This window comes from Bufo gargarizans, chromosome 2, assembly GCF_014858855.1.
Source record: "Bufo gargarizans isolate SCDJY-AF-19 chromosome 2, ASM1485885v1, whole genome shotgun sequence".
Classification (NCBI taxonomy): domain Eukaryota; kingdom Metazoa; phylum Chordata; class Amphibia; order Anura; family Bufonidae; genus Bufo; species Bufo gargarizans.
The window spans coordinates 247,421,853-247,446,394 of record NC_058081.1 but is presented as its reverse complement, the minus strand read 5'-3'; the positions used below and the strand labels follow the sequence as shown (position 1 = coordinate 247,446,394).

Genomic DNA, 24,542 nt, shown 5'->3' with positions numbered 1-24,542 from the left:
AACCATGACTCTTCTCAGGTAGGTTTGACTCTTCTCAAGGCCTGGGCTGCAATGATTATGATGCTGGTTCTCAGCAACCGCTTACTTTTAGCTCATGAGTGACACACCGCTGAAATCAGTACTTCGGTCACTATTTTATACTGCCCTCATTGAGGTCAGCATAAAATTGATGACAGGTTTCCTTTAAAGTGTCACTTTAATAAAGAGCACTTCTCTTTCCTCGTTCTAGCAATCGGTGGGGGTATCAGCACTCAGACCTCCACCAATCAAAACCTTTGATATGTCACAATGTTCAGTGACCCTTTAAAGGACAAGATAAAAATAAGAGTCCTAAACCACATGTAGTTACATCTCATAAACCCCTATTGGAACTTGACAGAAGTGGCCAGTCATGGAAGTACTTTAGTGGTTTGTGTGTGTTTTTTTATACTTTTAGTTTTGAAATAAATGTGAGAAATTCAGATCAAACGCATGTCCCATTCCATTGGTTGAAGAAACCTATTATTTTTGGCCATAAATCTCAATTTAACTGGATTACCTGGATTTCCATTTCTCAGTTTAGAAATGTATAGAAACCATCTGTGCTTGGATAACATGGAATATAACAGTGACTCACGGTATAAGATAAAAGTAATGCTAGAAAAAGTTAAGTAAAAAGGACATGTTGTCTTTAGAGCTCCCTGGGAAGGGCGACTAATTCAGGAATCCTACCATCTATGTGAGAAGAGGAAGACTATTGAATCCCAGAGTTTGTTTAGCCTTTGAAGTTGAACCTAGTTGTGGAATTTTGTGTGGTTAACTGATCAGTGTGGAGTGGGCTTTGTATGGTGAAGGTAGGGGCTTGTCACTGCTGTTGACGTGACCAACGTGTCCCGGATTCTCAGCTTTGTAAAACAGAATTAGAACGCTATCTTCACCCATAAGTGGACATGAGAAGGTATAACAGATAATACATTAGGTCATGTCATTGGATGGTAAATTCTTTAGAATCCCAAAATTCTGATCTGTTAGAATCAGACTTTTCTGATTTGGTAGAATTTAGAATGAGAGATAGGAAGAGACAGAGAGAGACTTTTCCTGGCATTTGAAGTTCTTTCAATTAGGTGAATCTTGCTGATATCTACTACAGACTAAGATACAAGTCATTCTGATTGGCCACACATTGGAGCCACTTTTCAGAGAAAACATTTGGGGGAAATTGCTAAGCTAAATGCAGCAGAATTCTGTATTGGCATACATGCTTTGCACCACATTTATTATATGTTTAGACCATTTTTCTGCCTCTCTTGGCATTGGGGCGTGACTTAGGGAGAAAAGTTATGTATCGCAGTGCGCCAAAATATGTGTAAAATTCTGCTGCAAAGTAAGCCAAGTAATAGATAATATACATTTAGGTTGGATACTATAATACAACAAATTTATCAGCATAAATAATGAAAATGTTCAGGGGCCGATCCCCTTTCCCCCCAAACCACACTTTCACCATGCTCCCTTTTCAGGAACTGGTGACAGCAGCCTAAAAATGCAAGTTGCACTTATTTATCACCAGAAAACTGGTGTATGGGAAATGATAAGTTCCTCCATTTGACCTTTCACCACTCCTGACATGCCTGTTTTAATAGCTCCATGCATTCCCCGTGTAATAACAATTCTGGAGCATCTATTCTTATGTCTGTATGTTGTGCCATTCCTTTATTATTCCTGCTAGAAGTTATGAATGAATTGCTAGCAGTCTGCAGTAAGGGTACAGAGGGGTGGTAAAAGGTTGGGGGGGAGTGCCCGCATTGCTGAGAAAAATGAAGTTTTAATATATGCAAATGAGCCTCTAGGAGCAATGGGGGCGTTGCCGTTACACCTAGAAGATATGCTTTCTCTGCAACTGCTGCCCCCTTTCCACTTTGACAGGGCCAGACTCGATTACATTTACAGTGGCTGTCAATTAAAGTTCAGAGGGTGCAGCAGTTGCAGAGAGAGCTGAGCCTGTAGGTGTAATGACAACACCCCCGTTGCTCCTAGAGGCTCATTTGCATATATGAAAACATATGTGAACATGGGACCAACACAGATGCCTTCAGCTGTCAAGCGCATATGTAACAGGTCAGTCAGTTTAGATATGGCCAGGCAGTGTGCATGAATAAAAAAAATAAAAGACTCAGCTGTCACTAGCGCTCCAGTTCCAGCACCAAGATCCCTTCTTCTCTGTCCCCACTGGACCATGGAAATGTGGCTTGCTGTCATGCACAATCTAGATTAGCCACTTTTATAGGAAGCCAGTTAGCTTTACCTACATGTCTTTAGCATGTGGGAGGAAACTAGAGTACCTATACTTTTTGCAGGTATTGGCTTTATTTTAATAGAGCCCGATTCAGATAGAAGGGCCCTCAACTATCCACTTAGAAAGCCTTATAGGCCAATGATCGGAGTGATTATTGGCAGCGTATCCCGGAACGATCCTTCTGGTGCCGCTGATCACCGAATAACAATGAAAACGCTTGTTCGTCAGGTGGAAACCTCCCTGATGCGCCCACTTAAATCATTGTTATGGGGCAGTAAATCATGCTGTCTAAACAGTGATCTGCTGCCCAGAAACAATGAATGTGTATGGGGGACAACTGATCACTCTAGCACTCACTCCCATACAGTGGAGGTGATTGCTGCATCTAAAAGTCTTCTTTGTGTAGGCACCTAAATTATGGTTTCTGGGCAGTGGATCGTGTGGTCTAAACACCTATCTGCTGCCCAGAAACAATGCAACTGTATGAGGATGAGCGATCGCAATAGTACTTGCTCGTTCTCATACCGTGGAGGTAATCAAGGTATGTGATAGCAGCAGTCTCCTCCACTTTACCATCAGCCGATTATCAGGAAGGAACGCTTCTTTCCCAACAATCTGCTGCTTGCCGGCCCGTGTAAACCCACCTTAAGTTTAAAAAGGAAATAGGAAAAAAATGTATTTTGTGGGAAAACATTAGAACATGAAAGGAACAGAGAACAAGTATCATTGGCCGAGGTATTGGTTCCTCACATCTGTCATACAACATGCCTAGTCTAATGAAATGCTAATGGCTAGAAGGGGATCTCGTGTGCGTCTAAGCCACATGATGTCACCCGTTTTTATTGTTTCCTGTGTGTACATAGAATAGTGTTTTTCTTGTCTTGAAGGCATTTATATAGTAAGTTCTGGGGTGGCTTCTAGCAATTAAGGCTACAAATAGAGACACCACCAGACTTTGTTAAGCTGTAAGATGCTTTTATGTGACTATAAAGACTGCTTATAGTGTTTTTCATATCAAGCTGAACTTCACTTTTAATACTCATGTAACAAAAGCTCAGCTTCAAATAATTCCTGTGACTTTATATACTTATTTATTAAAGGTCTGTTCTACTTCATCTTTTCAGTTATCATTTTGGGAGTTGCCCAGTCTCAAGAGCCGGACTTCAGCTATGGCTGTGCAGAAGGCAGCTGTTATCCAGCCACCGGTGACCTCTTAATAGGACGGGCAGAGCAACTTTTTGCATCCTCCACATGTGGGATCCAGAAACCTGAACCTTTCTGTATTGTCAGCCATCTCCAGGTAATGCCTCCTGTTGCACCCTCTTAATGTTATTCTTCACTGTCCACAAGGCATGGTAGCAGCATTCTTTTCCCATGAAATCTGAGGATGCAATGTGTCCTATGGGGGATCTGTATATCTTCCCAGGCACGGATGCAGCTCTCCCCCTCAACATTCCCCACTAAACACAAAACATCTGGCTGCCGTCAGGCCGTAATGCGAATATTCACGCACATTTGCATTGTTTGAACAGTTGCATCTGTACAGTGTTTCCTGTGCTTGTTTATTCTGCCTAAAAGAGCATTTTCTTCCAGTTTTAACTATTTGTATACTATGTACAACTACAATATATCTTACAGGTTCTGGCTATAGTTTGTAATATTGCAGAATGCAGATCTGAGAACACAGCAAATTTCCAGCCTTAAAGGGGTTGTTCATCCTTGCCAGAGCTCCCTACATGGCTGGACCTGTGGAGAGAAGTACACTTATCTGCGCCATGCTGCTGGGTTCCAGATCCCTCAGTCCCCTACCGCTGTTGCCTCCCAGCATGTCAACTTCTTTTATTTGACATGGGTCATGTGTCTGCTGCATCCAATGACTGGCCACATCGGTGATGTGTCCCCCATGTGTCAAGTCACGGGGGAAACATCACTGCGTCAAATATAAAGTTGTGGGAGTGGGGGACTGAAGGAGATGGAAAACAGTGTCTGGGGAAGTAAGGGTGCTTCCCTCTGCAGGCATGGCCATGGGGTGGGGGTTGGCAGAAAGGCCTCTTTTTTTGTGGGTGTAGAAATTATTCTCAATTTCAGCTGTCTTGATGCCCTACATGAAAATGCAGAAGCAGCTGTTGATGACACTGTAGGAGTCCTTCCATGTATTCGATCCAATTGCGTATTATTCATAACTAGAAATGGGTGACACCAAAACAAATTCTTGCCGCATACTTTGTGGATTTATATCACCCTCGTTGTTGTGAAGCACAGTCTGTTATACTTAGATAGAGTTTTCCAGAAGGCAGTGTCTAGACCATTTCCTAATTGCTGGAACTTCCTTCTTACGTACGTGCAGCTAAGGTCTTCAGTGGCAAGGATGTACATATCACAGAGGCTCTTATGGAACTGATGATAAGAGGGGACCTCATCCCAGTTTACTAAAGACTATATGAATCTGACTAGAAGCCCCATGTCCACAAACACCATAAGGCCAGTTGAATTCCGTTATAAGTTCCCTTATAATGGAATATAACGGAATTCTAGGACGGAATGCAAAACGGAAGCCTTTAAGAGGCCTTCCATTTTACTCTGTCCTAATACATGGGGGCACATAACGGTTCCGCTTGTTTCTGTTATAGATGATGGAAAATATACAAGTGAAACCCGAAAAATTAGAATATCGTGCAAAGTTCATTTATTTCAGTAATGTAACTTAAAAGGTGAAACTAACATATGAGATAGTCTCAGTACATGCAAAGTGAGATATGTCAAGCCTTTATTTGTTAGAATTTGGATGATTATGGCTTACAGCTTATGGAACCCCAAAGTCACAATCTCAGGTGCCCTTTGCTCAGGGGGTATGGATTAATTAGCTGACTAGAGTGTGACACTTTCAGCCTAGAATAGTGAACCTTTTCACAAAATTCAAATTTTAAGCTGCATTAATGCAATTCCTTTTAAGTTGCATTAGGCCTCATGCACACGGCCGTGCCGTTTTTTGCAGTCCGCCAACCGCGGATCCGCAAAAAAACGGAAGCCGCCCGTGTTGCCTTCCGCAATTTTCGGAACAGAACGGGCGCCAGCAATATAAATGCCTATTATTGTTCGCAAAGCGCAGACAAGAATAGGACATGTTATATTTTTTTTGAGGGGCCACGGAACGGAGCCACGGATGCAGACAGCACACGGAGTGCTGTCCGCATCTTTTGCGGCCCTATTGAAGTGAATGAGTCCGCATCCGAGCCGCCAAAACGGTGGCTGGGATGCAGACCCAAACAACGGCCGCGTGCATGAGGCCTTACTGAAATAAATGGACTTTTGCACGATATTCTAATTTTTCGAGTTTCACCTGTAGTCCTGTCGACAGGACTATTTTTTCTGTTATGTATAACGGAAACAAACTGAACCGTTTTGTGCCCCAATATACATGTATTAGGACAGTTATATGCGTGGCGTTGATCCGGGTGACTTTAAAAGGCTGAGGCAGTATATTATGGCTTTGCTAAGTCTAGTCAGTCATACCAGTTCATACATTTTCAGTTTATGCAGTAGAGTAAGTTTTTGTTAGAAAATATCTGCAAAGCGTTTGAATATTTTTGGAATAGTAAGTAAGATTTCTTCATTCTGTGTTCTGCTCTGGCATTTGCAATCTTCTCATGTAACTTGCATGTTTCCCGTGTGCTTTTCCTGCCAGAATTGTATCTGTTTGACGAATTCTCTCATTTTACAGCCAGAACATTTTTCTCTCTCTATAAACATACACTGTTTTTCTGATGAGTAATTTGCTGGTCTAAACTCCCAAAGCTCTGTTATCTACTGTAGTCTGCTTAGAGCCAGGCGGCTGCGATAAAGCCCGTCATGGTGCTGCAAGCAGGAAAGGAGGAGGTGCAGCGCAGGGTCACTTGAAGTAGATTATCCGTGACCTAGTGACCCATGATTATACTGGGACAAGCATTTTTCTCATGGAAGGAACAGATAAAAGGGAGGGGAGTATTGAGTACTTGTCAAGATGTATATAACTCCGGACCTCAGCTAAATGCTATGCAGTAAATGACTAATAATACAAAGCTCAATGGCTTTGATTTGGATCTTTAGTTTTTAGATTTAGGAGCTAAAGTTGTCCCAAATAAGTTTTTAAGCCCAGATCTCTGCTGAATAGATACAGATTTAAAGGGGTTTATATATCATCCTATATTGATGACCTGTCCATAGGTTAGGTCATTAAAGTGGTTATCCAGAAAAAGATATTTATGACTTATCTTCAGGATAGGTAATTAGTATCAGATCTGCGGCCGATCAGCTGTTAGAAGAGGCCTTGAGCGCCACAATGTCACATCACTGTACATTGGTCACATAGTTTAGCTGCAACTCAGCCCCATTCAAGTCAATGGGGCTAAGCTGCAATACCAAGCACTGCCACTTTACGATGTACGGCGCTGTCCTTGGAAAGGTCCCCCCGGAGCCTGCATCGCTCACCAGAGCTTTGTTGAGCGCAGCGGCTCCCTGAAAAAGCTGATCGGCGGGGGTGCTAGGACTTGGACCCCCGCCAATGTGATAATGATGACCTATCCTGAGGATAGGTCATTATCTTTTCCAAGATAACCCATTTAATAAGTGATCAGTTGGGGTTCAACTCCTGGCACCTCCACCGATCAGCTGTTTGAAGAGGCCAGTGATGTCACGCTCACCGGTCACATTCAAGCGAGTGGGCCTGAGCTGCAATAGCAAGCTCAGCCACTATACAATGCACGGCGCTGTGCTTAGTTAGCTGTGAGGATGCTGCAGCCCCTCATCAAACAGCTGATCAGCGGGGGTGCAGGTGTCAGATTCCCACCAATCAGATAAGGATAGGTCATCGGTATAGGGGTCCCGGAAAACCCTTTTAAACAATCTGAACTTCCTGAATACTTGTTATTATGGAGTTACATGTATGACACCATGTAATACACTCCTATGTTCGCCCTATTGTAGATGAAACATAGAGCACACCAGGGAGAATGCATCCTCATCTTTGCATCAGTGATGCACAAGTGTCTTTTGCACTAAAACTGTGAGACTTTGGGGGATTTTAGGCCATCTTGTATCTTAAAGATAAAATAGGAGAGGACTTTGGACTGAAAGCTTTGTGTAAATGGATACTTTGATAAAAAAATGCCAAATCTGAAACACATTATCTTTTTAGGATGAAAAGAAATGCTTCATTTGTGATTCCAGAACGCCCTATGACGCCGAGACTAACACAGAGAGCCATCGTATAGAAAATGTAGTCTCTACATTTGACCCCAATCGCTCAGATTACTGGTGGCAGTCAGAAAATGGTAATTTATCGTAGTCTATAATATAAAGATTGTGATCTCTTTGACAGTAAGCTATTTTCTCTGAATGCTGGGAACATATACCATAGACTCTTACATGTCTGCTCCACATTTTCTCTCATGATGGACAGTGGGGTAGAGTTATATAAAACTGGCTTAGTTGCCCATAGCAACCAATCAGGTTCCGCCTTTTATTTTTCAGAGATCGTTTGGAAAATGAAAGATGCAATCTGATTGGATCCTATGGGGAAACTAAGCCAGTTTTCCTTTACACCAGTTTTGATAAATCCCCAGTGACCTTTTAAGGCTACTTTTACTTCTGCATTTTTGATGGATTCATCATGGATCAGCAAAAACGCTTCCGTCATGATAATAAAACTGTCTGCATCCGTTCTGAACGGATCCGGTTGTATTATCTTTAACATAGCAATGACGGATCCGTCTCCAAAACCATTATAAGCCAATGGGGGATGGATACGTTTTCTTTTGTGTCAGAGAAAACGGATCTGTCCTCATTGACTTGCATTGTGAGTCATGACCGATCCATCTTGCTCCACATCCCAGGACGCACTCAAAAACGCTGCTTGCTGCGCTTTTGTTTGTGTCATGGGAACGCAATAAAACGGAACAGAATGCATTCTGGTGCACTTCGTTCGCTTCAGTTCAATTCTGTCCCCATTGACAATGAATGGGGACAAAACTGAAGCGTTTTTCTCAGGCATTGAGATCCTATGACAGATCTTAATAGCAGAAATTGAAAACACAGATGGGAAAGTAGCCTAAATTGCTTATTATAAAGGGGTTGACCCATCTGGACTACTTTTTCCATTCCATAACTACTATAAACGAACAGCTCCTTCACCAATCTATTCAAACTCCTCATCAACATAGTCATGCTGGTAACATGGAATGTGGAGGACTAGGGACCCCCATTCTAGTGACTCCAGCCGCCAAACATCCTGGGTATAGATGAGAAATGTGTTTGGTGGGGAAGATCTGACCATCTGACCACAAGCTGGTAGAGAACCTAAATGTTATTGTTCCTTGCACTACAACTCCAAGCAGGATGTTCAGAAATAATGAGGTCTATTCACTGAGCACAGAAAGAATAAGATATATTTCTCTTTTCTTTACCAAGGTCTGGAAAATGTCACCATCCAGCTGGATCTTGAAGCGGAATTCCATTTCACTCATCTCATCATGACCTTTAAGGTTAGGAATCCATGAGTTCTTCTCGCGGATACAATGGCCGCTAGTATGTGATTAACTTGTACAGTATAAGGGCCTATTGTGAAGGCGGGCATGCGACCGTTGAAGGGGAACCTACAAAGCGGACATGCCTTCAGAGCAGATTTATTGTAGTATAGGATATCTGCACATAGAGTAACCAAAGTCAATTTGTGTAATCCCCTTGCCGTGTGTTTACCGAGGCACCACATCTGCATACAGCGTCCTTGTCCCAGACCCAAACAGATGTCAGGAAATAACGTATGCGCTGTAATGTACATACTTAGTACATGTTAGATGTGCTCTTGTGTTTTTGGCAGGCCTTCTTGCCAAGAGCTTTACTGTTGGTCAGACTCTCCATGTTCTAAGAACTTCTCCTGTTCTTTGCAGACTTTCCGCCCAGCTGCAATGTTGATTGAGAGATCATCAGATTTCGGGAAAACGTGGAACGTATACAGATATTTTGCCTATGATTGCGAGTCTTCCTTCCCTGGAATCTCCAATGGGCCAATGAAAAAAGTCGATGATATCATCTGCGACTCGCGATACTCTGATATTGAGCCATCTACAGAGGGAGAGGTATTTTCTTACCTTTTTATTGTATGCTCATAAAATTTTATGTGGAATTTTTAAAGGTTGGCATTATTACATTATTTTTTATTTTGTGATCTAGGTTATTTATCGCGTCTTAGACCCAGCTTTCCGCATTGATGATCCATACAGTACTAGAATTAAAAGTAAGAAGCCATATGTGCATTGTATAGTATTGTACATTGCTTTTTTACAGTGTGTGGTTTTAAAGGTTCGGCAGACAGCTGTCTCTCCTGACCGACCATACCCATGCATGCCCAGCAACACCATGAGTGCACTCTTTGGGAACGGGTAGACTTACCCTAAGTTCACACCTGAGCGTTTTACAGCGCGTTCAAACGCGCTGTAAAACGCTCAACACATGAAAACCAATGCTTCCCTATGGGAATGGTTCTCACCTGGGCGTTTTACAGCGCGTACGATCGCGCTGTAAAACGCCCGACGCATAATCAAGTTCTTGAGCTTCTTTGGGGCGTTTTGACGCGCGTTTGTGGCCATAGGACACTGCAGTCAATCACAAAAACGCGCGTCAAACGCGCGTTTACTATTGAAAAAAACGCTCATAAAAACGCGCGACTAAAACACGCGTAAAACGCGCGTTTGAGAAACGCTCAGGTGTGAAAGCAGGGTTAGGGCACTGTTACACTTCCCAGTGTTCAGGCCGTGCGAGGATAAACACATCAATTGGCGCATGTTTGCATCAGACTATATGGGGGAGGAATGATTGCTATTGCGATTGTTACTCTCCAGTCTGTTGTATTGCATATACGATGAGAGCTTACTCATTTGTAGGCTGATCAGCAGCACAATTACACACTTATTCCCAATCACTGGCCCAAATATTGCTCAGGGCCTTCAAGGGGTTGTCTCACTTCAGTAAGTGGCATTTATCATGTAGATAAAGTTAATACAAGGCACTCATTTTTCCATCACATTATACACTGCTCGTTTCAATGGTTACAGACCACCCTGCAATGCATCAGTGTCAGCCTCTCTGGTGACCGGGACCATGGGAACGCACATAAGCGGGTGCTTTTTCCTATATTGTGCAAGCACGACCACCACTGATGGATTGCAGGGTGGTCTGTAACCATGGAAACGAGCAGTGTATAATGTGATAGAAAAATGAATCCAGCCAGCAAAGGAGGCAATATGGACAATCACAATACAGTAGTAAGTGGCTTGTATTAACTGCATCTACATGATAAATGCTACTTGCTGAAGTGAGACAACCCCTTAAAGGGTATATGCACATTATGCATATTACACTGTTTTAGGCGGATTTGCACAAAATACACGTCATACCAGCAAAGTTAATGAGATTTTCCAAATCTTACGTACACGGTGCATTTTTATGCATGGTAATGTACCTGTGCTGTGGATTTTGAAGTCTGCAGCATGTTGTTGTTTGTGCAAACTTTCAGTGCAGATTTTACCCTTTCCAATGGATACGGTGAGATCATGGATTTTGCTGCAGATTTAATGTGGAAACACAGTAAAAAAAAAAAAAACGCAGGAAAGTCCTCACAAATGACACTGCTATGTGCATGTAGCCTTAGGCCTCATTGAGACAAACGTATGGCCACCGTGCCTGTGTTCCGCAAATAGTGGTCCGCAATACACAGGCACCAGCCGTGTGAACTCAGTGCTTGCAATCCGCAAGATACGGCAAAAGATTTGTCCTATCTTTTGCTGTGCAGAGTTACGGACCCGAAAGCCCACGGAAGGTCTTCCGAGTGTTTCTATGAGCTTCCAATCCGTGTCTCCACTCCGCAAAAGATAGGACATGTCCTGTCTTTTGCCATATTTTGTTAATAGCGGACCCATTCACGTCAATGCGGTCTGCAACACGGACACCGTGGCCATACGATTGTGTGAATTGGGCCTTAGTCATTGTCAGACGCCGCGGACAAGGTCCTATGTCCTCTGATGGTCAGCCAGTCCCACAGAATCGACAGGTTTGGCTGACGTTAATCTAATGTATATGGCCAGTAAATGACAAACAAGGCAAAACTAATCACACAGTGAATGCTTTTTAGGCCTCATGCACACGACCGTTGTTTGGGTCCACATCCGAGCCGCAGCTTTTGCTGTCCGCATCCGTTGCTCCGTTCCGTAGCCCCCCCAAAAAATTATCACATGTTCTATTCTTGTCCGTTTTGCGGACAAAAATAGGCATTTCTACAATGGGCCGCCCGTTCCATTCCGCAAATTGCGGAAGGCACACGGACGGCTTCCGTGTTTTGCGGATCTGCAATTTGCGGACCGCAAAAAACGGAACAGTCGTGTGCATGAGGCCTTACTGGTCCCTTAACATTAGAAAAATAATCCAGTACAAAGGTAGTATGACTGCTTTCATATGCTGAGAAAATATCGAATCCAATCCGTGATTACTTATACAGTACTATACAGATGTAGCAGAGTTAATGTACGCACTTGTTAACAGCTAGTTAACACGTTATGACTGTGACTGTTTGCTGCATCTGTATGTACCAGACTGCAAATCCCGGGACTGAGAAAATGCCAGAATTCTTAGTAGGAAACACAGTAGATGTGTCTCCACATAGAACTTTCTAGACGTCAGGTCTTATTGCTCCTCATCTTTGTGCTTGTTTTAAGGTATGCTGAGAATTACCAACCTGAGAATTAAATTCTTGAAGCTCCACACTTTGGGAGACAACCTGCTGGATTCCAGGGTGGAAATCAAGGAAAAATACTACTATGCGATTTATGATATGGTTGTCCGTGGCAATTGCTTCTGCTATGGACATGCCGGTGAATGCGCCCCTGTTAAAGGTTACTATGACAGTGTTGAAGGAATGGTAATTATTACATTTATTCCATGCAAAGAATCATTCTGCGCCCCATTAACCCCGTATGTTGTATGCATCAGATTGCCCAGTGGTTGGTTCCATATTCTTTGTGATACAGATTTTGCAGGGCTTTGTTTTTCAGATGTAGCAGTGCTGAGTTTGTTTGGCATTCATATATCAATACGTGATTATATACGATATTACGTTATAGTGCTGGTTTTCCACAGGACTACAGGAAGGAGTATTCTAATAGCTTAAAGGGGACGTGTCTCCTCTCTAGCTTTATTGAATACCTGCAATCCCCTTGAAATAGCAATACAATAACATTTCTAGGAGGAATAACAGAGAAACAACACTACGCAGATATATAAGAAACAATGTTGTTATTTCATGAAGTATACAAGTATTAATGTAAACGGACATGTCAGGAATGGTGACAGATCCAATCTAACATAGAGCGTTATCCCATTGCACAATGAAGCGCCAAAGTGTTAGGTGAGAAAGTCAGCTCTGCTACATAAATGTCTGTTAGAAACCCTTTGGCACCGAGCCTTGGGTTGCACTGCTAATAGTAAGTGATAACTGCTTTCCACGTCTTATTATTTGCTGGTTTGAAAGGGATTTTCCCACAGCAGACTTTTATGGCCTATCCACCCCCACCCACCCCGAGAAGGGGGGGTACAGCTACCATCTCAAGTGTATGGGGCACGTGGAAATAGACAAGCAGGCTCACTGATTTTGCATCTCCCATTCATTTATGGAGTCACTGTGCGGATATTTCTCTCCTGGAAAGCTGCCCCCCACACACACATTTTGATGGTTTATTAGGCTATGACCACACGGTCAGGTTTCCTGATGCAGTTTTGGAAGCCAAGATCATGAGTGGATCACAAAAGGATAGAAAGAGTTAAGAACAGATACGACTTCTCCATTTTGAATTTACTCCTGGTTTTGACTTACAAAACCTCCCGCAGAACCTGACTGTGTGGCGGTACCATTACTGTTCTGTAAGAAAGGGTGTGCCATAACTTTCTGATCAAAGGGGGTGTGATCCTAACAATCCGAAGGGGCCACAGTTGTGTTGGCATTTCTTCTGCACAATGGCACTAAATAATCACCCACTGGGCTTTTAGCTGCCACACATGGGAAGTGTCCTAGGAGCGTCGGTGTGCAAGGAAAATCTAGAGCCATGGGGCATCCATCAGAATCATAGGGGTATGAGCAGTCATACACTGGCAGATTATACAACTAGAAGTGTTAGACTTCCTTAAGAGGACCTGTCACCACTCCTGACATGTCTGATTTAATAGCTTCATGCATTCCCCATGTGATAACAATTCTGGAGCCTCTATTCTTATGGCTCTATGATGTGTCATTCCTGTATTATTCCTGCTAGAAGTTATAAATGAATTGCTAGCAGTCTGCAGTAAGGGTACAGAGGGGTGGTAACCAGTGTTGGGCGAGCATGCTCTGCTGAACACCATTCTGACTCAGCCGAATACCGCGATGTGCCTAGCATCGCGATGCTCGAATCTCCTCCCTGCACGTTCGTTGGCTGCTACGCAGCCAATAAACATGCAGGTAAGTACTGCCCTCACTGTAATGCCGTAGCCATGTTGGTTACTGGCATTATAGTGATTGGCTGGCTGGAACGCGTCATCGGCTCCTTAGTCAGGGAGAGCTGCAGCAGAAGAGACAGATAGTGTAGGGACAGTAGTTATTTTTTTTAGTGTTGAAAGGTGTTAGAGACCCAAAAGTACTTTTAAGGACTATTGTTTTATCTGGTGCAATAGATATTAGCACAACCTGCGCTAAATTGCGTGCAATTGTAACACCCCTCTGTACCCTTACTATAACAATTCATTCATAACTTCTATAAAGGAACGGCACAACATAGAGCCATAAGAATAGAGGCTCCAGAATTGTAATTACACAGGGAATGCATGAAGCTATTAAAACAGAAATGTCAGGAGCGGTGACAGGTCCTCTTTAAGCAAGGTTTTACCATAATAGGCCTCCTCTGTAGGTTTGTCCACAGATAACAGCCCTGCAATCAGACATTTTATTACTGTTCAGATTGAAAGGCTAAGCATTCGTAAGTCATTTGTTCTGTTGTGTTCATGCAGTAAAATGTAACATCCGAATATTCCCCCCGTAACAAAGCTCTGTTCTCACATTTTAGGTCCACGGCCGCTGTGTTTGCAGACATCACACAAAAGGTTTAAATTGTGAGCAGTGCATGGACTTTTACAACGATTTGCCTTGGAGACCTGCAGAAGGTCGGAGCAGTAATGCTTGTAAAAGTAAGTGACCCCCCAAAATAAAGAGCTTTATTCATGGACGGTTTGTAGCTAGCAGGTTTAAAGCTGTCAAAAGCCTAAGGCGTCGCAACCAATCCTATGTTATGAGGTTGCCCTTGTGCGGTGGAGATGTCTCAACGTATATTGCGTCCTTAGTCTTGGGGTCATCTCCTGCCCTATATGATGTATGTGTTTTGTCTTTTTCTGCAGAATGTAATTGCAATCAACACGCCACACATTGTCATTTTGACATGGCTGTTTATATGTCAACTGGAAATAGCAGCGGTGGGGTATGCGACGACTGTCAGCACAACACAATGGGACGGAACTGCGAGCAGTGCAAGCCATTCTTCTATCAGCACCCAGACAAAGACGTCCGGGACCCAAATATATGCCAGAGTAAGTATCCTAGATAAAAGGCGAGTCTTTGCTCTGCTGGCAGTCCTCCATCATCTCCAGCTCTCGGCAGCTATTGTTTCTTTTAGTGTTCGCGATGCCTGAGGAGAGGTGTTGTATGACTTTATAAGGACCTCTTCTCAGAACCTGCTTAGACTTTTTTAGGCAGATGCATTCCCTCTTAGAAGAGCAGCATTGTCACTTGGCACCCGCTGCAGAATATACCCGTGCCGTATCCATAAACAATCCTTTCATCAATGTTCCGTTTTTTTTCAGCTTGTAATTGTGACCCAGCTGGTTCTCAAAATGAAGGCATATGTGACCGCTACACCGACTTCTCAGTTGGCCTCATTGCTGGACAGTGTCGCTGTAAAGCAAATGTGGAAGGTGAACGCTGTGACCGGTGTAAGGAAGGGCACTACCAGCTAAGTGCAGAAGATCCAGATGGATGCCAACGTGAGAACCTTTTAGAGTGATTTGGGAATATTTTTTTACGTAGTGACCGTTTCGATCAGATTAGGCAATGCTTTTCTGTCTCTTGCAGCTTGTGGATGCAGTCCTCTGGGGACCATACCTGGCGGTAATTCCTGTGACTCTCAAGATGGAAACTGTTATTGCAAGCGTTTTGTGACAGGAAAGAAGTGTGACCAGTGCATGGTAATATTAACCTTAACTAATACTTGTTCCTACATTACCCTGGTTGTGTCCTGCAGATGTGCTAAAATGACAAACTCGCCCTTTTCTCCCTTCCAGCACTGAGCTCTGGTCCGCTGCTGATGTCATCATCCTGGCTGCAGCAGTGACATTCCGTGCATAGAGATCGCCATACAGCCAATCACTGGCCTCTGCAGTGCACAGGACGTTACTGCCGAGTCCAGTGATTGGCTGTAGCGGTGACTTGTGTACATGGAACATCACTACTGCAGCCAGGAAAACATACAGCAGCAGGGAGTCCAGAGCTCAGGGTAGAAAAGGGTGAGTAACAATTCTTTTGTTATTTTACCATCATTCAGAAACTACCTAAGGCATGGATGTCAAACTCATGGCCCTCCAGATGTTGCAAAACTACAACTCCCATCATTCCCTGATAGCTGTAGTATGCCCAGGCATGATGGGAGTTGTAGTTTTGCAACAGCTGGAGGGCCACGAGTTTGACATCCCTGACTAAGGGAATGTGTTCTCAGAGAACGGATTAGTGTTTAAATCATATTTTATTTATGTTAAACATATTTTTAGGCACTTTTGGTGACTTAAAAAAATTCTGTAATGATCTGTAATAAAAAAAATATATTGCACTTTTTACGCTGATCACTAAGTTTGTAATATGCTGTCATTTTCTGTACTGTAGAGATCAGCAGTCATCTCATTATCACCACAGGCAGATTAATGAACAATAACATACATATAGATAACACAGGATCTTCCATTCACAAGAGCTTCTGGTCAGAGCCTATCTACTTGCCTCCTCTGTATAATGACCCCCGCACAGGTCACAGAGCGTGCCTAGAAGACTCTCCCATAGATATCAATGAACATCTCCTGACTACAGGTTCCTATGGTCTATGTGGCTGCTGTAAAGCATATCTCTGACGTTATCTGCAGCTCTGGCAGGATGGTCACCCTCATACTTATGTACTGAAAATAGGATGAAAAATATACAATCTAATAATTAAAACAGAGTAGAAAAAAAGAAAAACTATCAATGTCTGGTTTTAATTAGTAATGTGACACATTCCCTTTCAAGGGCATCTGTCTGTGAATTTGTACCTATGAAACTGACCTGTTACATGTGCACTTGGCAGCTGAAGGAATCCCTGTTGGTATATATGCAAATGAGCCTCTAGGAGCAACGGGGGTGTTGCCGTTACACTTGGCACTATTTTCTCTGCAACTGCAGCACCCTTTTCAGTTAGGCCGAGTTCACACGAACGTGTGTGACCCGTGCCCGTGCTGCACGATCGCCGGCCGTGGGTCAGCCGCATCGGATCGTGGACCCATTCACTGTAATGGGTCCGTGATCCGTCCGTTCCGCAAAAAGATAGGACCTGTTCTATCTTTTTGCGGAACGGAAGTACGAGACGCAACCCCACGGAAGCACTCCATAGTGCTTCCGAGGGGTCCCGTTCCGTGCGGCCGTTCCGCAATTCCTGATTTGCAGACCCATTGAAGTTAATGGGTCCGCATCCGTGATGCGGAATGCACACAGAACTCTGGCCCTGTATTGCGGCCCGCAATTTGAGGGCCACAATACGGCCACGGATCACACACGTTCGTGTGAACTCGGCCCTAGGCAGTGAAAACTACCTAGGCCTGTCAAAGCGGAGAGAGCACGGAAGTTGCAGAGAGAGCTGAGGCTCTAGGTGTAATGGCAACGCCCCCGTTGCACATGCAACTGGTCAGCCAGTTTCATAGGTACCAATCTACTGACAGATGCCCTTTAATGCTGCATGTTCACCCATGACACATTTGCAGTAGGCTATGCAATACTCTAAATCTGCTGCACGAACAGGGGAGTAGTCATACTACTAGCAGTAGGTTATAGTATTTGTAGCTAGTTATTGTGCAGTAATAAAGCATGGCATGGCTCAGATGCATAATGCCGCCTGTACGAGGTACTGTTACATACGGAGAAAAAATACAAAGCATATATACAATGGCTGTTCATATTTGCAAACCATAAAAATAACGGCAATGTTTGTGGTCTTTTCTCTGCAGCAAGAATTTTGGGGACTGAGCAACGATTTGGATGGCTGTCGGCCCTGTGATTGTGACCGCGGTGGATCACTTGACAATAAGTAAGCCACACGAGACTTCATTCTCTAGTAATCATTCACTTTTAGGGTGGAACATGCCAACGAGTTAGCAGAGCACAGCTCTAAACTACCTTCTACAAATCAAATCTATGTAGTTAACCCCTTAGGCCTTGTGTACAAGACCATATTTTTCATCCATGTGCTATCCTCATTTTTTGGCGATAGCCCACTGACCCATTCATTTCTATGGAGCTATGTAGAGCTTTGTGGATCCATGTGACCATTCCACAAATGATAGAACCTGTCCTATTCTAGTGATTTCTACTAGTAATAGGAGTGAGAGAAATGCAGAATGCACATAGAAAGTATGCGTATTTTGCAGACCGAAATACGGACAAAGTCCAGGTGCACTAGTATCACAGATAGGGGATGCATGGTCACAAGACAGATCATGTAATTGTATCACTGGGAAACGAATCCTGACTGAATCCAGTCTTTATAGAAAGATAGCGTAGATAAAGGGGAATAGTACAATTCTTAAAGGGGTATTCTGACCTTAGGGTATGACCACATGGTCAGATTTATTGATGTATTTTTGGAAGCCCAAATCAGGCAAATAAAGAAAAGTCGTATCAGTTATGATCTTTTTGTGATCCAATCCGGATTTTGGCTTCCAAAACTGCACCAGGAATCCTGACCATGTTGCCGTGCCCTAAGGTTGAAATAACCCTTTAAAATTTAATAAATACTAGTTCCATAACTGATAAGACTGGATGAAGGCGGGAGTCTTTTCCCAGCAATATATTTATGGTATATCTACAAGCAGGGGTGCACCTAGCCTTCTGCTGCCTGAGGCGAAAACTGAAACGGCGCACATTCCCCCCCCCCCCCGGTGCCAATTTCTTAACCTAACCCCTTTGCCACAATGAAAGCGCTCCTTGCCCATGGCCCTTTCGCTGCCACCCTCTTGCCCCTACCTGGTGCTGCCTGGCCTCATTGCTGGTGCACCCCTGTCCACAAGATATGCCATAAAAGTCTGATAGATGCAGTGCCCCTGTAGAACAGAGGACCCGCATCCTGCTCAGTGAGTGGGACGCAGGCCACCACATCCAGGTGTGGAACGAATGGAGAAGTATTCGCCTATTTCCGTAAGCTCCATAGAAGTGACTGCAGAGGGCTGCACACATGCACAATCACCTCTCCATTCATTCTCTGCCTGGGATCCGCATCTGTCAGACATTTATAGCATATCCTGTAAATATGTCATATAGTGTAAATCTAATAGTGCTCAAGTATGGGCCAAATGCGGTTTCCAAATCCATCTGTCTATTCTGGCTTGTTTCCTGGCCCAGCGCATTGTGTTTTAGGCTTGTTTTACTCTGTTCCCAGCTGTTCTCCTGAATCTGGCCAGTGCCGCTGCAGACCACACATGATTGGCCGCCAGTGCAATGAAGTGCAATCTGGATTCTATTTCATCTCCTTAGACCATTACATCTATGAAGCCGAGGATGCAGATTTTGGACCTGTAAGAAGTTAAATGTCTTGTGGGAGGTTCTGGTTTCCATTTCTTAGCATTGCTTAGTCTGTGCTGTTTGCCAACAGGGCGTAAGAACTGTGGAGAGGCAGCTCCCTCAAGATCGCACTCCTTCCTGGACAGGACCTGGTTTTGCCAACGTTCCAGAAGGAGCATACTTGGAATTTCATATCAACAATATCCCAACCTCTATGGAGTATGACCTCTTGATTCGTTATGAGCCACAGGTAAGCAGTTGTATCACTCTATTAATACTATGGGAAAAGCAGGGTGAGGGGCAGTAGCCCTTATTGCTGTACGTTGCCAGATTTTGGATGCTCGACAACACTCTGATCTGTTTGTCTTTCTGTTATTTGTTTGTCAGCTTCCAGAACAATGGGAAGAAGCAGTGATTACCATCATACGTCCTGGAAAGATTCCCACCAGCAGCAGATGTGGTAACACCGTGCCCACCGATGACAACCAGATTGTGGCATTACCACCAGGATCTCGGTGAGTACAGAGTCCATACACAGAGTACAGTATGTTTGAAAATTTTATTTGATTGATCGATCACCTTAAAGGGGTTGTCTAGCATCAGGAAAAGAGGCTGCTTTCTTACACAAACAGCACCACACCTGTCCACAGGTTGTGTGTGGTATTACAGCTCATCCCTATTCATTTCAGTGGAGCTGAGCAATATTACCAGACACAATCTCACCGTCACCCAGTAGCATAAATGATCCCACTAACCCCAGTGCTCATTTTCTGCCGATATTTCCAGACGTGTCCACTAATGATCCTGTGGTTTTGAGAAGCTTTCATACACCAACTAAAATGTCAGCCTCCAAAGCTGCCCATAACTTTTAGGTGTTGGCCAAAATGAATTGTCTCACACATCGCAACTCCCAAATACACGCTTGACTTGACCCAAGCATGCATGTGTTTTCAATGGAGAGGACGGACTACGCATGCCCAATTCTTTCCTCCAGTGTCTGCTGCTGGAGGAAAGTTTGATGATCCCCATGCCCATTAGATGGCCGGCTGATCCTGTAGAAACCGATGGGTTCAGGTAATATTTACTTAATGTTCAGTCTATGAACACCTCAAGTCATTGTAAACTGAGCCGTTGTATCTGCAGTAATTCCTTAATACACAAATATTATACGAAATGCCTCCTTTACTTGCAGGAGCAATTCATGTAGAGCTCAAGGACATTTCACAAGTGTGTACCTTCATCAGTATATCCACAGCAGCCATCTTTACATAGTGTTTCCTGTGCCAGCTTTCTGTCATAGGAGAAAGGGCCGCACTTGGGGGGTATTAAAGGGCATGTGTCAGTAGGCTATAAAAAAAGGCTAACCTGTTACATGTGCACTTGGCAGCTGAAGGCATTTGTGATGGTCCAGTGTACATATGTGCCCGAATTGCTGAGAAAAATTAAGATTTTAATATATGCAAATAAAAGAGCTGAGCCTCTAGGTGTAACGGTAACGTTATTTTTCGCAGCAATGCGGGCACATATGTACACTGGACCATCACAGATGCCTCCAGCTGCCAAGTGCACATGTAACAGGTCAGCCAGTGTCATAGGTACAAATCTGCTGACAGATACCCTTTAGGCTACATGCACACGACCGTGGCATTTTTTGTGGGACAACAATAGGACATGCAATATTTTTTTTGCGGGGCCACGGAACGGTGCAACGGATGCGGACAGCATACGGAGTGCTGTCCGCTTCTTTAGCGGCCCCATTGAAGTGAATGGGTCCACATCCGAGCCGCAAAAACGGCGGCTCGGATGCAGACCCAAACAACGGCCGTGTGCATGAGGCCTTAAGCACAGGAAATGTTATTTTAGTTTGTAGGGAATGATTTAGGTAAATGGTACATAATACTGAATCGCTATAAATATTTTTGGATTTCCCTGTTTAAACCTATATTAGTAAATATTCTAAATATGCTAATGCAACCATTTAATATATAGCATATATATAGTAAAATGAATATTATATAGTAAATATTAGCAAATATTATATAGTAAAACGGATGAAGATGAAATCACATTTAGTGTGGATGGATGATGACTGGTACCAACATCAATAGCTCCAACTCTCTGAAGTTTCTCATTTCCCCAGGTCATGGTACAGTCAGGTCCATAAATATTGGGACATCGACACAATTGTAACATTTTTGGCTCTATACACCACCACAATGGATTTGAAATGAAACAAACAAGATGTGCTTTAACTGCAGACTGTCAGCTTTAATTTGAGGGTATTTACATCCAAATCAGGTGAACGGTGTAAGAATTACAACAGTTTGCATATGTGCCTCCCACTTGTTAAGGAACCAAAAGTAATGGGACAATTGGCTTCTCAGCTGTTCCATGGCCAGGTGTGTGTTAATCCCTCATTATCCCAATTACAATGAGCAGATAAAAGTTCCAGAGTTCATTTCAAGTGTGCTGTTTGAATTTGGAATCTGTTGCTGTCAACTCTCAAGATGAGATCCAAACAGCTGTCACTATCAGTAAAGTAAGCCATCATTAGGCTGAAAAAACAAAACAAACCCATCAGCGAGATAGCAAAAACATTAGACTGGGCCAAAACAACTGTTTGGAACATTCTTAAAAAGAACGAACGCACTGGTGAGCTCAGCAACACCAAAAGACCCGGAAGACCACAGAAAACAACTGTGGTAGATGACCGAAGAATTCTTTCCCTGGTGAAGAAAACACCCTTCACAACAGTTGGCCAGATCAAGAACACTCTCCAGGAGGTAGGTGTATGTGTGTCAAAGTCAACAATCAAGAGAAGACTTCACCAGAGTGAATACAGAGGTTTCACCACAAGATGTAAACCATTGGTGAGCCTCAAAAACAGGAAGGCCAGATTAGAGTTTGCCAAACGACATCTAAAAAAGCCTTCACAGTTCTGGAACAACATCATATGGACAGATGAAACCAAGATCAACTTGTACCAGAGCGATGGGAAGAGAAATGTATGGAGAAGGAAAGGAACTGCTCATGATCCTAAGCATACCACCTCATCAGTGAAGCATGGTGGTGGTAGTGTCATGGCGTGGGCATGTATGGCTGCCAATAGAACTGGTTCCCTTGTATTTATTGATGATGTGGCTGCTGACAAAAGCAGCAGGATGAATTCTAAAGTGTTTCTTGCAATATCATCTGCTCATATTCGGCCAAATGCTTCAGAACTCATTGGACGGAGCTTCACAGTGCAGATGGACAATGACCCAAAGCATACTACAAAAGCAACCAAAGAGTTTTTTTAAGGGAAAGAAGTGGAATGTTATGCAATGGCCAAGTCAATCACCTGACCTGAATCCGATTGAGCATGCATTTCACTTGTTGAAGACAAAACTGAAGGGAAAATGCCCCAAGAACAAGCAGGAACTGAAGACAGTTGCAGTAGAGGCCTGGAAGAGCATCACCAGGGATGAAACCCAGCGTCTGGTGATGTCTATGCGTTCAGGACTTCCGGCTGTAATTGACTGCAAAGGATTTGCAACCAGTTATTAAAAACTGAAAGTTTGATTTATGATTATTATTCTGTCCCATTACTTTTGGTCCCTTAACAAGTGGGAGGCACATATGCAAACTGTTGTAATTTCTACACCGTTCACCTGATTTGGATGTAAATACCCTCACAATAAAGCTGACAGTCTGCAGTTAAAGCACATCTTGTTTGTTTCATTTCACATCCATTGTGGTGGTGTATAGAGCCAAAAATTTTCGAATGGTGTCGATGTCCCAATATTTATGGACCTGACTGTATATCAGTAGTGAGAATTTAGAGCAACTGGACTTTTAGTATTTTTTTTTTTTAATACGTTTTGCTAGTCATTCTCAATTAGAAGGAGAAAGCCGGTCTGATGATTAGTGAAGCGTATTTCTACTAATTAGTTCCAGCTTGCCTTTTCATGGATATGCTTGGCCTCTGTTAGGCCAGAAGCACAGCTTGTATGTGGGCTGAACCCCACAAGTCTCAGGGCCTACAGAGGTTACATCAGATCGCTCTGTAAACCTACTGTATAACGTGCTTTGCTCTCTACTTCTAGGTATATTGTCCTTCCTCGTCCCATATGCTTTGAAAAAGGCCTGAATTACACGATAAGACTGGAACTGCCTCGGTATTCCATCAATTCTAATGTGGAGAATCCTTATACATTAATTGACTCGGTGAGTGCATTTTTATGACTGGTTGGATATTTTGTATGTTCATTGTCTGATCATCTTTTATGAAGAATCAGCTATTATATACTGAATATTACATTTGAGCAGAAATCCGACTACAGGTTCTACACATCTTCAATAAGACGGTCGTAGCTATTCTCACATTGTTCTTCACATGATATTTTCTGACTAGTCCAACTTGCCTTGAAGTACCTTGGTTGGCTGAGGAGCAGTAAGCTGGGCTTATGGAGTGCGGCACCCTGTACTTTATGGTCATTTAGTGGTTTTAGACTTTATGAGAGTAGACTTCTGTCCCATGCACTGCAACATATAATGATCTGAATGGAATCCCGAACTGCATCTGTAACCTCATTTCCACAGCTTGTTTTGCTGCCTCATGTCAAATCCCTGGACTTATTCAGCATGGGAGGCTCAGGCGAGGACATCAGCAACGCCTGGCAGACCTTCCAGAGATACAGATGTGCAGAAAACAGCCAGAGTGTTGTGAAAACTCCACAAACTGAGGTCTGCAAAGACTTCCTTCTCAGTATTTCTGCAATCCTACATGAAGGTGCCCTGGGTATGTATCTATATTCACCATACTTACTGACTGTCATTCTTTGTGGTGGAGACTGTTGGGCCAGTCTTCTAATATTCCTGCCGTAAATGTATAAATAAATTGCCAACTCCAATTCCCTATGTCAAAGGGTATGTCTCTGCACAGTCCGCCACCGGCTTCACTGATCTGCCAGACTGTGCATCCCTGTTGGTAATCCATTCATAAACATCTAGTAGGTATAACCGAGGAATGGCACAACGCAGACTGCTAGAAATTTTAATTTCATGTCAAATACAAATTATTTATGTCCAGAGGTGTCTGGTCCTCTTTAATACACCATGGTACAAATAAAGCCTCTCCCATTAAAATACTATTCATTTTAGAATATGTATATAAGACTGTTCACACTGGCATTGTCGATCCTGTTTATAACAGAAGTCATGGCGATGTGATGGATCAGTCTTAAAATAGATCAGAATGACGACTGATTGGTAAACAGGTCTGTGGGTGTTCCGTTAAGGTTTGCCTGCATGCTGCGCCATTCTTACAATCAGTCAGAACCTCCGAAAGTATTAACACATGCGAATATCTCTTAACGATGACTAACAATA

At 43.3% G+C, this 24,542-nt stretch overlaps 1 protein-coding gene across 1 annotated transcript in view; it reads left to right on the top strand.

The window, feature by feature from the left end:
- LAMB1 (laminin subunit beta 1) overlaps window positions 1–24,542 on the top strand; it is a 51,393-nt gene that overhangs the window by 4,065 nt on the left and 22,786 nt on the right. Inside the window, exons 3-18 of the mRNA XM_044280207.1 lie at window positions 3,400–3,575; window positions 7,449–7,584; window positions 8,720–8,793; window positions 9,199–9,387; window positions 9,482–9,545; window positions 12,019–12,221; window positions 14,395–14,515; window positions 14,723–14,911; window positions 15,185–15,364; window positions 15,453–15,565; window positions 17,624–17,703; window positions 19,051–19,186; window positions 19,264–19,422; window positions 19,560–19,687; window positions 23,258–23,378; window positions 23,754–23,952. Coding sequence (XP_044136142.1) covers window positions 3,400–3,575; window positions 7,449–7,584; window positions 8,720–8,793; window positions 9,199–9,387; window positions 9,482–9,545; window positions 12,019–12,221; window positions 14,395–14,515; window positions 14,723–14,911; window positions 15,185–15,364; window positions 15,453–15,565; window positions 17,624–17,703; window positions 19,051–19,186; window positions 19,264–19,422; window positions 19,560–19,687; window positions 23,258–23,378; window positions 23,754–23,952 — 2,268 coding nt within the window. The remainder of the gene's footprint in view (window positions 1–3,399; window positions 3,576–7,448; window positions 7,585–8,719; window positions 8,794–9,198; window positions 9,388–9,481; window positions 9,546–12,018; window positions 12,222–14,394; window positions 14,516–14,722; window positions 14,912–15,184; window positions 15,365–15,452; window positions 15,566–17,623; window positions 17,704–19,050; window positions 19,187–19,263; window positions 19,423–19,559; window positions 19,688–23,257; window positions 23,379–23,753; window positions 23,953–24,542) is intronic.